Below are 13,416 nucleotides of genomic sequence, written 5' to 3'. Positions count from 1 at the left end.
TAATCCGATACTCGTTTTTTGGCTGATATCAATATCAATATCGGATTGGGACAACCCTAAATATCACGATTACATCACCAGGTGTATGTATATATTTGAGTCTATATATAAAGCTTTGAGCTCCATGTGGAAATAAATGAAAACTTGTGCGCCCGTTTCTTGTTTTTAAAACTCATTACCATGAAGACAATAAATAATAATGATGATGAATGTGAATCTTTGACTGGAATCTGAATGCATGACGGCAGTAACTGGAAAACAGCTTTAGATGGTTTGGGATTAGTGAGATAAGCTAGAAAATTAGAGGTCTACAAAACTAGCATGTAGGCTAATATCAGCTCCTTACATATACAACAGTATAATGTGTGCATGAATCTCCTGGAGCAGCTCTATATATAGAAAATCCCTGACATTTACACTGTGTCTCGGGTCTGTTTTGCATTTCAAAACCGTTCTACTCCCATCATTTCCTCTCTGCTGAATAAACAAAGCCTGAGGTTGACTGCAGTGGGAGAACAGCTGAAATGCCACTGTGGAGATGTAGTGTGAGTTGTTTCTTCTTCTTCTGTGGAAGGTCTCAGCAGAAGGCTGAAGCCAAAATCCACCAGTCTATATTAGATTTACCCTAGTTACTGCCTCGGATCATAGAGGAACTGACACTTTATGCAAATGTGTACACTAATTTCAGAAACGAACACTGATGCATACAGAGAACTTAGTGAAAGCAGACGGCACAGGTCAAAAGGTCAGGCTCCTTCTTTCACAAAAAGATGAATGAAACATAACAGAGGAGACATTAGAAATTCAAAGAGAGACAATTGAGACATTGAATGGGCTGACCCCTGACCAGCCACACTAAAGGAAAGATGTTCAGGGGGGAAAAAATTAAAAGAAAGATGGTAGGCGTGTTGGGAGTTTAGAAAAGGGACAGGAATAAAGTCGTGCTCACTTTCAAAGTCAAGGAAAAAGTTTGGTCCCTGTTCAAGCTCTGTACAAGTGAGCACTTTTAACAGATTCCCCATTTGGTTTCTGCAAGACATGAAGAAAGGAAAAACACAGGGAAAGGAAGACAAGGAGTTTATGTTAAAAAAAAGAGTCTTAAACAGAGCAGGAGGTCATAGCTGTGCTGAGAAAGATGGAAGAAGCGCAGAAGCAGAGAGCGAAACAAGTTTTTTTTTTGTTGTTTGTTTTGTTTCGTCTTGCGCAGAAATCGGCTGACAGAAAGGAGACAGGAGCAGGTTAGGCTTCACCCCCCTCCACACATGACGCTCCACTCAGATCACAGACTTACTTTCAAAGTCCAGGAAAAAGTGTGGATAGTTCTCTATTTCTCTTGTAAGGACTTTTAGCAGGTTACCCATTCCAGCAAACCTGATGGTCAAAATAAATGGGTTAAAAAAAAAAAAAAAAAAAAATATATATATATATATATATATATATATATATATATATATATATATATATATATATATACACACAAGTCAACAATAAGACAGTCTATGTTCACATAATACACATTCACTGGCATAAAATGGTAATCACCCGGAGTGAACAAGTAGGTTTGTTGTTTTCCATGTTGCTTCAGTGATGAGATTTATTTAACCGACTGACTAGTCTGGCTGCCAGTGTCTATTAGTTAAGGAGTTCCTCAGGGAGTCATGTTTGGACCGCTTTTATTCAGGCAATCCGTTGAGTCACATCATTGATCAATACTTCTCATTTCATTGTTGTGCAGATGATATGCAGAGTTTTATGTCCTGTTGACCATTCATCTGTACTGCCAAGAAATATATTTTGAAAGATGGCTGTCTTATTTTCTATCCAACGGCAAAGTTCTTGGTTGAATGATATATACATCTCTATATTGTATCATCTTTCAGTGTCACCTTTTTGTTACTTGTTATACATTTCATGTTGTAGAAATTATTTCTCTGTTTTTCCTAGTTAAATTGAATGTTTTGTGGCCATTTGTTATTATTTTACAGTTTATTGTTTAACCCCTGGTTGCCTCAAATGTGCTTTATAAATAAAGTTAATTTGATTAAAAAAGCTCCATACAATAGTTTGAACTTCACTTTTTCTGAGAGACCATTTCATGTTCGGCATTTTGTCAGACCCATTTATTGCCAAATGATTACTTTGCTAATTTTTTTCACCAACTGCTTGAGCTTTGATTTTAAACTCATCTCATTTAATTTCATACAAACACAACTAGCTTCCTGTTTTGTGTTACATGTGAGTTTGAATCGGTTTCCAGATCGATCAAGAGGCTTGGAGAGCTAAATGTACCCCAAAAAACCCTCTGAGAATCTGAACCAGCTTCTCAACTGTTTTGAATTTGTGTCTGTGGCTTAACACCGGGGTGGAGCCCTAAATTACAGCTGTGCACTCTGGAGCTTTTACTGGAGGCAAAAAGCAGCAGGTAGGTAGTAATTTCCAGGCAAAAGTCCCCAACGGTGGAGGGTGGTCATAAACTCTGTAATCAGAGCAGGTTTTTATACGTAGAAGAGGGTGAGCATTACGGTTAGGACTCCGACGTCACACTGGTGCTGGAATTGTGACTAAAAACAAACAAAAAATTATTTTTAACAAGGAATTTTAAGGTCGGACGTCCAAAGATGGCGCTCTATGTAAAGGAGCCGAAAGACACCAACATCTTTCTCACACACAAAGTTCGAACTTTCATGGTTTGTGGTGGAGTGGCAACAAAAGACACACTGTGCTGCGGTGTGCACATGATAATCACACAGCACAGCCTCCAGCAAGCTGTCGACTATTTTTTCGCCGAGGATTCATCCCTCCTAACTCCCCCCTCCAAGGTCGTCCTCATCAGAAACTCTTCAGCCTTCATTGTAACAGGCTGTACAGTTTTCCCTACAGGACCTGCTTTGATGCTTTTGAATATAAATATGTCCAGATTTGAACCGATTAACAACTTTTACGCATATGCATTCCAGTCTCAGCCAGACACGACGAGGCACCACAAGGGGGCAGTGTCGGTTCGTTTATATATTCAAGCAGCGAAGATAAAAGCTGGGCTATAAGGGTGCCATGTCTATACATGTTGCTTTAGGAGCCTGATTTTTCTCCGGGCAGAGTTTAACCTGCAGCTACAAGTTCTTCCACACACTCACTCACTACACCTCCTCCAGTACTCATAAATTACGAAAAGTGAAAGTAACATCAGAGATAAAGATCACGTGGCCTCTCCACAGATAAATATGAGTTCTGGTGGATAATGTGATGTAAGAAGCATTTGTTTTCAGCTATTTTTAGATACTTACAGAACAAACTCTAAGAGCTTTTACACTGATGGGTCTATTAGAAAGGAAAAATTACTATTATTGTGGATATTTTTCTGTATAATCATAACTGTTTATCATGAGCTGAAGGAGTTGACTTTTTTTCTGTTTCATTCACGCATCAAGAGTCTGTTGCCATAACAACCTCGCAACAGAAATATCTCCCTGCATAATTTAAAGCAGTTAGCTGGTTCGGCTGTAGAACTACATACATATTTGTACATTTCAGTGAAATCTGCTCATAAATGTACACATGTGATATATAGCGAGTTCCACTCAGAGGTTTACTGTACATACAGTCATCACTGACAGGAAAGTCATTAACTCTGCCTTTCAACTGCTCTTCCTGGGTCAAATGATTAATCTGTTGTTCAAGTTGTACATTGACCCCAAAAGCTTCTGACTACTCCTCTAGACAGAACGCGCTACAGATTTTTATTTAGATAATGGAAGCCCATCTCAGAGGCTGAGTAAGAAACAACATCTACAGCTATAAAGATGTAAATCTCGGGGTGGCAGCATGATGCTGTGGGGCTGTTTCACTGCCCCACAGCATCATAGGGCAGTGAACAATGATGAAATAATTAAGATGAAAAATTTTCAACTGACATATGGAGATTACTGGGTGTTTTAAACGGGATGATAATGTCAAAAACACACCAAATGAGGTTTTGGTTTGGCTACAGCAGGTTTTGGGTACTACAGTAGGACTAGTTCAGCTACAAATGTTTTTATTAAAGTTAAAAGACAAATCTGTTTCAGAAAACAAAAAGCAGGTGTTTTTTGGGGTTGTTTTTTTTTTTGCAACCTGCTGATCAATAGTGGGATGTATGCACATAGTTAAACCAAGAAAGACAGAGACAGAAAGAGACAAAATGAGACAGAAAGAGATGGAAACAGACAGACAGACCGAGAGACAGAAAATAAGACAGACAGAAAAAGACAGACAGAATGAGAAAAGCTGCCGGAGTTTCAACATATCTGAATGGCTACATGCCATGTTGCCCGTTTAATTGTTTGAAAGAAAAAATGTTCATGAAAAAAATGCTCAACAGCAGAAGTGCGCAGAAACCTGAAAATGAACCTGAAGTATTTGTGTAAATCCAAGGTTTCAGCACGAATGCACATTAAACCCGGCTGTCTTCAGTCTCCCAGAAAAAGTAGCACTCAGGAACAAACTGTGGCAAAAAAGAAGGCAGCTTGAATATCCGCTGAGCTTCACAGAAACACAAAACACTTTGTTACGTGAAACGTTCTCCTCTCCAGGCAGCGGCCCTAATACCACAGGGCAGGAAAAACACTCAGGGAATTTTTCTAGTGAAGCCAGTTCCTCTTTCACAGCCATTCATCTGCATCGCCTGGATTGAAAGTGGAAACTTTGACTTTCCTCTTTTCCAGAGTGTCTACCATTAAGTCGGCTTAATTAAAGGGGCATTTCACGGAAATACGGAGAAAGCGTTTGTGAAACAACTGAAAACTAAAAAAGTATTTCCATGTACAAGATGTCATGGCTTAAGAACATATCTTAAAAAAAATCCCAGTACTAGATAGATATGATAAAGTCAAACATATTCTCGTCACTGCAAATTTAGTTTAAATTTACTTTTGTTCAACCGAGAAGTTTGTTCCTTGTTAGGAGATCATGTAGGACAAAGGAGTATCAGTTATGGATCAAATGAAAAACAATAAAAGTCATGTTCAATAATCAATGGGAAAAAATAGAAAGCGTGGAGGCCCCTTTGCCATCACCCTTATCTTTAGCTTCCTTCACAAATGGAACAAAGTCTCTTCCATTCTGAAAAGGCATGATAGTTTAACACAAAAAACTATTTAAACCTAAATTTGCAGGGGGTATGTATAATATTGGCTAACCTGGATAAACTGTAGTGATGAAAACTTAAAGAACATCATCAGCATTCCTGCTGCAGCGTGTGAAGCTATCTCAAGGCTTTTTCCATTCATTTTAGAGGCAGTTTTATGCCCTGTAGCCTGGGAGTAATAATCCTCCAAATTTACATGTTCTTAGAAGATCATTAGGCTTATTTTGAAAAAAACAAACAAAAACGTTTTACAAGTTACATTTTTACAGCAATGCCTTCACATCCCACATGCTCATTTCAGTGCGCTTGTCATTTTTAAAATTCATTTTGGACCCAGACACATTTGGATACCTGACATAAAAAGTCTAATTTTTAGCAGTAAATTTCAGGAGAAAACTGGAATTTCTCTTTAAAAATGGACTCTCTTCAGTGTCTTCTTGGACAGAAAAAAAAAGGATTCGGAGCTTAATGATAGAAGAGCAACCTAATCCCGGCTATAATCACGTAAACCGCCGTGTTGTTAGCAAGCTGATGGGCCTTAGAGGGGGGATTAGATCGTGATCCAAGTCAAACAAGCTGGTTAAACATTCCTCTCCTTTTTGGATGTGGAGGTGCCCGTGCCTTAGCTGTACCTTCTCCAGTGGAGGACCTCAGGTTGTTGTCTAGATCATTCGTTTCCTGTTCCCTAAAAAAAAAGAAAGAAAAAAAGAAGAAATAAGTTCAAACAACATTTGCTGCATGAACATGTTCAAACTGGAAAGAAAAAAAAAGAAAAAAAGAAAGAAAACGGTAACATAAGCTGTTCATCGTTATGAACTATTCAATTACCTTTCTCTTCTTCCCTAGCAAGCACTCGACAAACAATACAGAGATAAAAACCCAGAACTGAATTATTCAGCGGTGAAACCTACCCTCCTGTGTGTCATATGGAAGAAGAGTTAAGACTGCTGCGTGTTTATCTGAGTATTAAATAGCCTGAGACAAACTGTGGCGGCTGCTGGTCACCGTGATTGGCCGTAACTCCATCCAGACTCAGAGGAGGGGATAAACAAACAGATGACAGGCTCATCATTCAACACATCGGTCGAAATATGACTGCAGGCGAGTCTATACGTACAGACTCCCCGAAATGCGAGCAGATCTAAATTAAGGAGGCAGAACAAACACAAATATCAACAATAAAGCTGTTAAGGATAGTTGATAACATTATATTAAAGGGTTGTGCCTTAGAATGCTGTTTTATAGACCCATGTGCTGTAATTTATTGTTGAGTACAACTCTCTGAAGAAGAATTACAGCTTGCTAGTGTTAAGTGTTATCTAGCTGTTTTAGATATACTACGCTGTATGGTCATTAGAATATATTTATTAGGAGAAGTAACGTGGTCAAACTGTAACAAGCCAATAGATTAAAACTGAAAAAATGCCAGTGAGAGTAGACCATACAACACATTAGCATTTTCTCATTAGCTCTCCACAATAAACATGATAACCATGCCTGCTTGAGATTAATTAAACTCAAGGTTTTTACCAACATATAGCTCTGGCAAAACAAAGAGCACAGCTGGTGAATACATGACAAAAGCAGCCATTAATTTATCGCCATGTGCAAGCTTCAGGCTATTTACACTGCTGATATCAGGAAAAGCTAATGACGACTGGTGGGCGCTGCTAGCTACAAAGTTAGCTGCGATAACTCTAGTGTGCTAATCACAAACATCAGTTTCGCTAACAGTAACGCAGGATACCATCACGGTTATTTAGCAGGAGCTAATGCTAAAGCGCTAGCTTCAATCCAAATGATATCTGCCCATTAAAGACTACAACCCTCGAGCATCGATTTAGTTTTGGCATAATTTATATGTTGTGTATGTTTTTTGTTTGAAATACAATCATGGGGGTGGGGCCACACGAGAAGAGCCAAGAAGAGGAAACGGAACTGCTGTGTAAATGATCTCCACCCACTTCAAAATCAGAGCATTGGTATAAACATTTAACTACTTGAAGAAATCTTAACAGCTGATGGTCAAAACGTTAACACCGATGTTGAACTTTATTTAACTAAAAGTTTATAAAACAGTCAAGTAAATTAACACTTTATAATTTATGGGGGAAATTAATTTAGAGGAAGCTAAGTATGCTAAATGTTTTCAAAGTTAGCAAAAGCGCTGAAGGAAAAATTAGCTGTGCTATTCGTGTTTTAGGCAATGTGCTCACCATTGGTCCAAATTCCTGAAAGCTGGAAAGTACAATGACTTCATGAGAATGAGAGGAAACTGAACCAGAACAGGCCATTTCAAGTTAAAATACCAGTAATAAATGTATTAATTTGATCAGTTCATACAAAAGAAACAGACACGTTGCATCACAATGATGAGAAACAACCATAAAGTCATAAATGGTTTGCTCAAAGATCGCTGTAGTCGAGAGTGAATTTAATCTTCTGTGGAATGAATCAATGGATGGCAAAGACTTTTTATGGCTAACATGTTAGCTTCCTGTGGTCTGTCACAGAGTAACTTTCACCACAATATTACTTCATATCCAGGCACATGCACATGATGTCACATTTTTGTGTTCCCTCTGGAGCTTTCCAACATTTTGCCAAAACACCATGTGGACGGCACAGACTGACGAGAGCAGCACCAACAGCTCCAAACATACAGCCAGCTTCCTTCCAGTTCTCTGCTTTCCTCCAGCCCAACCCTCTTTATCTTTTATTCTGCTCTCCACTCAAACTAAAAATCTTTCTTGTTTTTCCAGCCAGACAGGTGTCACCATTGCAGAGTTCAGAGCACCCAGAATGGTCGTTCATCATAACCAAGCAGCGCACATTATGTCCGATGAAAATATAGAAATTCCCGTCCTGCCATGAGGTGGTGAGCCAGTTGCTCATCTATCCAACTTTTCACTGCAGCCAGGTAGTTATCGCAGCAAGTGAGCCGTTCAGTGAAACAATGGCACACTGAGGCGTGCAGCCGGCGTGAGAGCCAGTTGGTTGGGCATATTAAGTCAGTAAATCTGACAATCATCCCAGCGTGTGGTGGAGCCAGTTAGCGCAGAGGGAGATGTGTGCAGACGTCGAAAAAATAAACATGTTTTTCAGGAAATGTCATTCGACAGCTTCGGTGGAATTTTCCTCTGGACCCCCCCTCCCAAAAAAGACAACAACAACAAAAAACACGTAGTGGTAACGATCACAAAACAGTGCAATCATTTCTATTTTTGAATATTTAGTGTGTAACATCCTTGTGATGCTGGCTGATCGGTGTGTGCAGAACCAAAGGAAGTCTGTTCTTAGTATAAAAAGTAGCAGGTACAAGCACTCTTTTGTTCCTACAGCAATATCTCTTTTAATGCAGGACATGGTAGGGGGACTTGCACCTGATTTAGTGTTTGTTGCAACTGTCAGTCCATAATGAAATACACTGCTGTACTCTTCCCATTATGTATTGATTTGTATTTCATGTCCTTTTGGTATGTTTTTTTAAAATTACTTTTTAATCTTGGATACTTTGTCCTTTACTTTTTATACTTGCTTGTAACATCAATTGCCCATTTGGGATATGAATAAATCTGAATCTATCTTGAAGGATTCCTGAACGTTGGATTTTTATCAAATCTCAATCACATTGTTTGAACTCGTCATGCTGAGAAGAAACTGCGTCTCAGCACCTAAAAGCTTAAAACAACAGATTTCTGTTCATTCACGTTGTCACGATCACCTTGAAATAACAAAGAAATGCAGCACTCAGAGTATCTGCTCTGACTCATTTACCAGTTTACAGACAAAACCGATGGTTTGATGGATGCAGGCCTTTAAATCCAAATCAATTGTACTTGAATCTCTGTCTGAACCACATGCGTCACATTTCCCTCTACGATTTCCCTCTACAAATGTTGACATCAGCTACATCCCTGTTGACCACAGGGAACAGAAGACACACCTACAGTGAAATGTGTCATAATGTAGGTGTGTCATAATGAAAGCTGCCATCTAGTTGCTGGTAAGACAAAAAGGCCAATATAGAAACTGGGTGGAGACTTTATGGGTGTGATGAGGATAATTACGAAAATTAAAGCAAAAGTTTATTGAACAAAATAAAATACAAAAAAAATTAAATTTAGGAACAGCCAACAAAGTTAGGTGTATCCAAGAAACCAGATGTAAATGCATTTAGTTAATGTTGTGCTTAAATAATCAACAACTACAGTTTACAGTAGAAAACAAAAGACTCTCCCAGCTCATGGAGCTTTAAAACAAACATTCATGAGCCTTTTACCTCAACTGAGCTTCTTAACACATTTTTCTAAAGCTCCAGCAACCAGTAAAGTCTTTGTTTTGCTGCTCCTTCACTGGTGATATCGGCATAAATGGTGAAAAACATTATTTAGATTGTCAGAGAAAACCCAGGTGGGAAAGATCGCTTCCAAAAAATGACAAAATAAATTCATAACAGTAAAATTATGGGACCCTATGAGCAAATCTCTTTGTTTTGGCAGATTCTGAACAATCCTTCACAGTCTACTATTGTCATACTTCCCAGCCATAAATGTCCTATGGAAATAGCTAATGTTTCATCTGTTATCTCCTATGGCTTTAGGAAAGATGGATCCACTTAAAAAAAAAAGGAAAATTAACACTCTGTCTTGAAAAGAAAAAAAACTCTTATGGGCTTCAACAATAAGGATCTTTTGCATTTAATCAAGTCATTCAGCTGTCCTAAGGGAGGACCAGACTGTGACCCACTTTCACTAAAACAAACCTATTGTTTTCTTTCGTTAATGCTTCATTTAAATTCCTACAATAGGAAAGCGCCTAAATTCCACTAGCTACCTTACAACGCTTTACAAGAGTAAAATGATCAACTCTTATACATCTCCGAGTTAATAATGTGGAGAATTAAATATTGTTTTCAACTTACATTGTTAATTTAATTTATACAGCCACGAAAATTTAAATTATAATTATTGAGAAAGGGGCAGGTTTTTCTTCTTCCGGCTCCCTTTTCACTTGTGCATTAACAGGTGTTGTAAGAGCATGTACTTTTGAATTAATGACGAAATCTGTTAAATCGAGTGAATAAACTGATCAATTGATTGATTGAATAAAGTTCAGGGAGTTTCAAAGAAGTGCTAATCTTGTGGTAAACATATTTCCTTGAATAGAGCCAGTCGCTCAATCACAATCAAAAGAATAAAGGAGGATTAAGAAAAAGTTGCTTGCAGTCTTAGAGATCGTGCTCAGATCCAAATACGTTGTTGTCCCCTCTTTGTAACTTGCAACAGGAACCCTGGATGGTGACACAGCTGCTGATGTTCGCAAGATTGAGCCACAAATCAATTATTTTCCATGGATGAGCATCATGTCAACCACTTGGAAACGCACATTTCCAGCAGGACTCCCGGTCACGCAACAACAGCTGGTGTGCTACTGTGGGAAGCAGCAAACAGCAAACTAGCATCCCAGGTTAGCTGAAGTGCGTACAAAAACAAGAACGCAAACGTATTTAGAAAAGATGGAGAGAATAGGTGGTTGAGGGTGGGTGGAGGAGACACATTTGGCTGCCGACACCCTTGAAGAGTTCAAAGATGGGTTAACCTTTAAAGAGCACTGAACGGGTCAGGAGACAGCAACCCCACTGTAGTAAATAAATGTGTCTGACGCGTCGCTATTCCTTTCTGCCTGGCAACGGTGAATGAATGGATGGATGATGGATTCATAACAGCTCAGTGAGCTGTGAGTGGAAGGGTAAACAAGGACAAATCTGATCATATTTGACTTCATTCTTTTGGTCTATAAAAACCTAGCACTATGTTTATTTTAAAAATGATAATAAGAGTGAAACAGGAAACCTGTAAGCCTACTCCCTTGAATAAAAAAACCTCATGAACTGTAATGTGTGATAGCCACATTTAAGTTCCTTTGTTCTCATACCAGCTCAGCACAGCTTCCTGTGTGTAAAGTGCACATTTACAGCACTATTACCAGGATATTTCTAATGATTTACTTCCTCTTTATAAAAACACCTTTCTCTGTTTGCTGGGGTTTTGTTAATTACAATTCTAATATTACAAACTAAAAGATTAAAACTCTCAATATAAAAATAACTTACCAGGAAGCTATGGATGCACAGCTCAGAACCAGCTGAACTTGATCTGCAGTTTGAGGAATCTGGTTCAGCCGATGACCAATTGAAAGTGTTTGTTCAACGACTCTTTGACGTGTAATGAGGTGAAACGAAACTGTCTTGTAAACAATGGTGTACATAACTCAAGTCTTTAACTGTCCAAAGACATCTGTTTGCTTTGGATTTTACTTTAATTTGGTCATGTATTTTCTGACATACCTATTTTTTTCCAACCTACATCCATATTTAGACAATTTCTTTAAATACAGCATTCAAAACACACAAAACGGTACAAAGTTTCCACCAGGCGGACCAACCTCTGACCTTGAAAGCAAAAGAGAGGGCAGGTCCGGCGTGCATGCTGTTATTGTGTCACCCAACCTAACTGAAAAAACCAATCAGAAGCAACAAGGTGCAAGCGGCCATGACACGAGTGACCATCTGCTTCTTTTTCTAGTTCAGGACAAAGAAGTATTTTCACGCTAGTTATTCTAACTCTGTGGTTTCCAACTTATTGTCACATTAAACCAATGACAACAATGTCCAATTAAAACTTCTATCACCTTATATGGCACGTCCACAAGAATTAAATAACCACTGACTATTTTACAACAAATATAAATTCTTACTGAAATCTAAATTATAAAAAAGGAGAAAAAGAATTTAACGAATAGCCAAAATTCTAAATTAAAATGCTTTGAAGAAGAAAAAAAAAGAAACAGTGAAAGGAGGAAAAGTGACGATGTATTGATCTTTTTTTATTTTGCCTGTAGCCTGGTATGTCATCTGCGACAGACATCTCATTTTTAAGATATAACCACTGGGACATCAAGACTCTAAATCTTATTGTTATAGTTCTGATAAATCCCCGAGACAGAAGAAGCTAGACAGAAGGAAAATTTCAGGAATGCTAAAGCTAAAAAGAAAAATAACCCCCATAAGAGAAGCAGGTGAGGACATTTTCAAACAGCTTAAAAACAAGATGATATGGCCCATTTGTGAATTCAAAGTCAAGGCATCAGCTGGTTCTTTTTGCCTCAAAGCACTGACAGCAATTTGAAGATTTATGTATTTTTAAAGAGCAGTCTGGTAAAAGGGCTAGCATTAGTGTCACCATGAAATTACTAGACCTGTCTAGTTCTGTTCAGTTGAATGCAATTCAATTTTGTTGGTTATGCCAAGTTTGTTTAAAAGTTTAACTTTACATCAAAATGTTTCTACACCTTAAAGGCCCTATAATTAGATGAGAATGTCTTCTCCCTCTCTTTGAAGCATAGAGTGAGACCACACTCCCCCCTTACCAATCTACTGCTGCACTCAGACGGCCTCTGACTGACTTTTCCCCTGCTTACAAGTGAGGCAAGGTTACTCTGACAATCTTATTAAGGTAGCAGTGTTTTAAAATTACACGAGCTACGAGCTGTGTGTTTACAGAGCAGCTGACTGCACACACGGGTTAATTCAACAGCTAATTAATAATGCTCACTTGATTCAAGCTAGCAAAGATCAGTATCGGTATTGTCCAAATGATTTGTGCCATCTTTAGATTATAACTGTGCAATGCTACAGCAATTTAATGAGTAATGCACATGGAGACAGAAAATATATATACATAATTGTGTGTGTGATTTGAGAGTGTTGTAATGTTTTTGGGTGCTCACCTAGTGATTTTTGACTATCAATTCAAACCACTGTATACCTGCAGGAAACCAAAATCAACACCATTGACCAAAATAACTTCTGTTTGGAAGTAGCTTGGAAAATGTCTGGGAAGGACAAACCAGCTGTTTAAAAAGAGTCTGTGTGACTGAAATAAGATCAGCCACAGATATTAGCATCTAGAGCTCCATATACAACCTTGGTCATTTATGGCAAACACCCCAAAATAATAGCATAACCATCCCTAGATTCAGAGCAATTACAGACACAAACAACCCTGAACAGGTTGACGTAATGTTTAGGGTGTTTTCACACCTGATAGTCCAGTAGACTCGTTTCCATTGGGAACCAAAACTGCAATATTTGCTTCATCTTCAGCTGCTGTTGTTCGCTTTCACACTGCACTGTGTCAAATCAACCAAACCCTTTAAAACACCTGTTCACCCCCATAGTGGTGCTGCACCAAGAATGACCAGAGGAAATGACACAAAAACCTCTGAAGAAG

General features: G+C 38.5%; 1 protein-coding gene across 3 annotated transcripts in view; it reads right to left on the bottom strand.

Moving 5' to 3' along the window:
• Positions 1-13,416, bottom strand: part of fam49a (family with sequence similarity 49 member A) — a 31,490-nt gene that overhangs the window by 7,637 nt on the left and 10,437 nt on the right. The window contains exons 2-3 of one of the 3 annotated variants that reach the window (XM_032586297.1): positions 5,755-5,807; positions 1,292-1,371 (exon numbers count right to left, since the gene is read on the bottom strand). In XM_032586297.1, coding sequence (XP_032442188.1) covers positions 1,292-1,361 — 70 coding nt within the window. In that variant the 5' untranslated portion in view covers positions 1,362-1,371; positions 5,755-5,807. Of the gene's footprint in view, positions 1-949; positions 1,041-1,291; positions 1,372-5,754; positions 5,808-13,416 lie in introns of those variants that run through there. The other 2 variants (XM_032586296.1, XM_032586295.1) reach the window with 2 other exon arrangements.

This window comes from Xiphophorus hellerii, chromosome 15 (assembly GCF_003331165.1).
Source record: "Xiphophorus hellerii strain 12219 chromosome 15, Xiphophorus_hellerii-4.1, whole genome shotgun sequence".
Taxonomy (NCBI): domain Eukaryota; kingdom Metazoa; phylum Chordata; class Actinopteri; order Cyprinodontiformes; family Poeciliidae; genus Xiphophorus; species Xiphophorus hellerii.
This window is presented reverse-complemented; position numbering and strand designations above follow the sequence as displayed.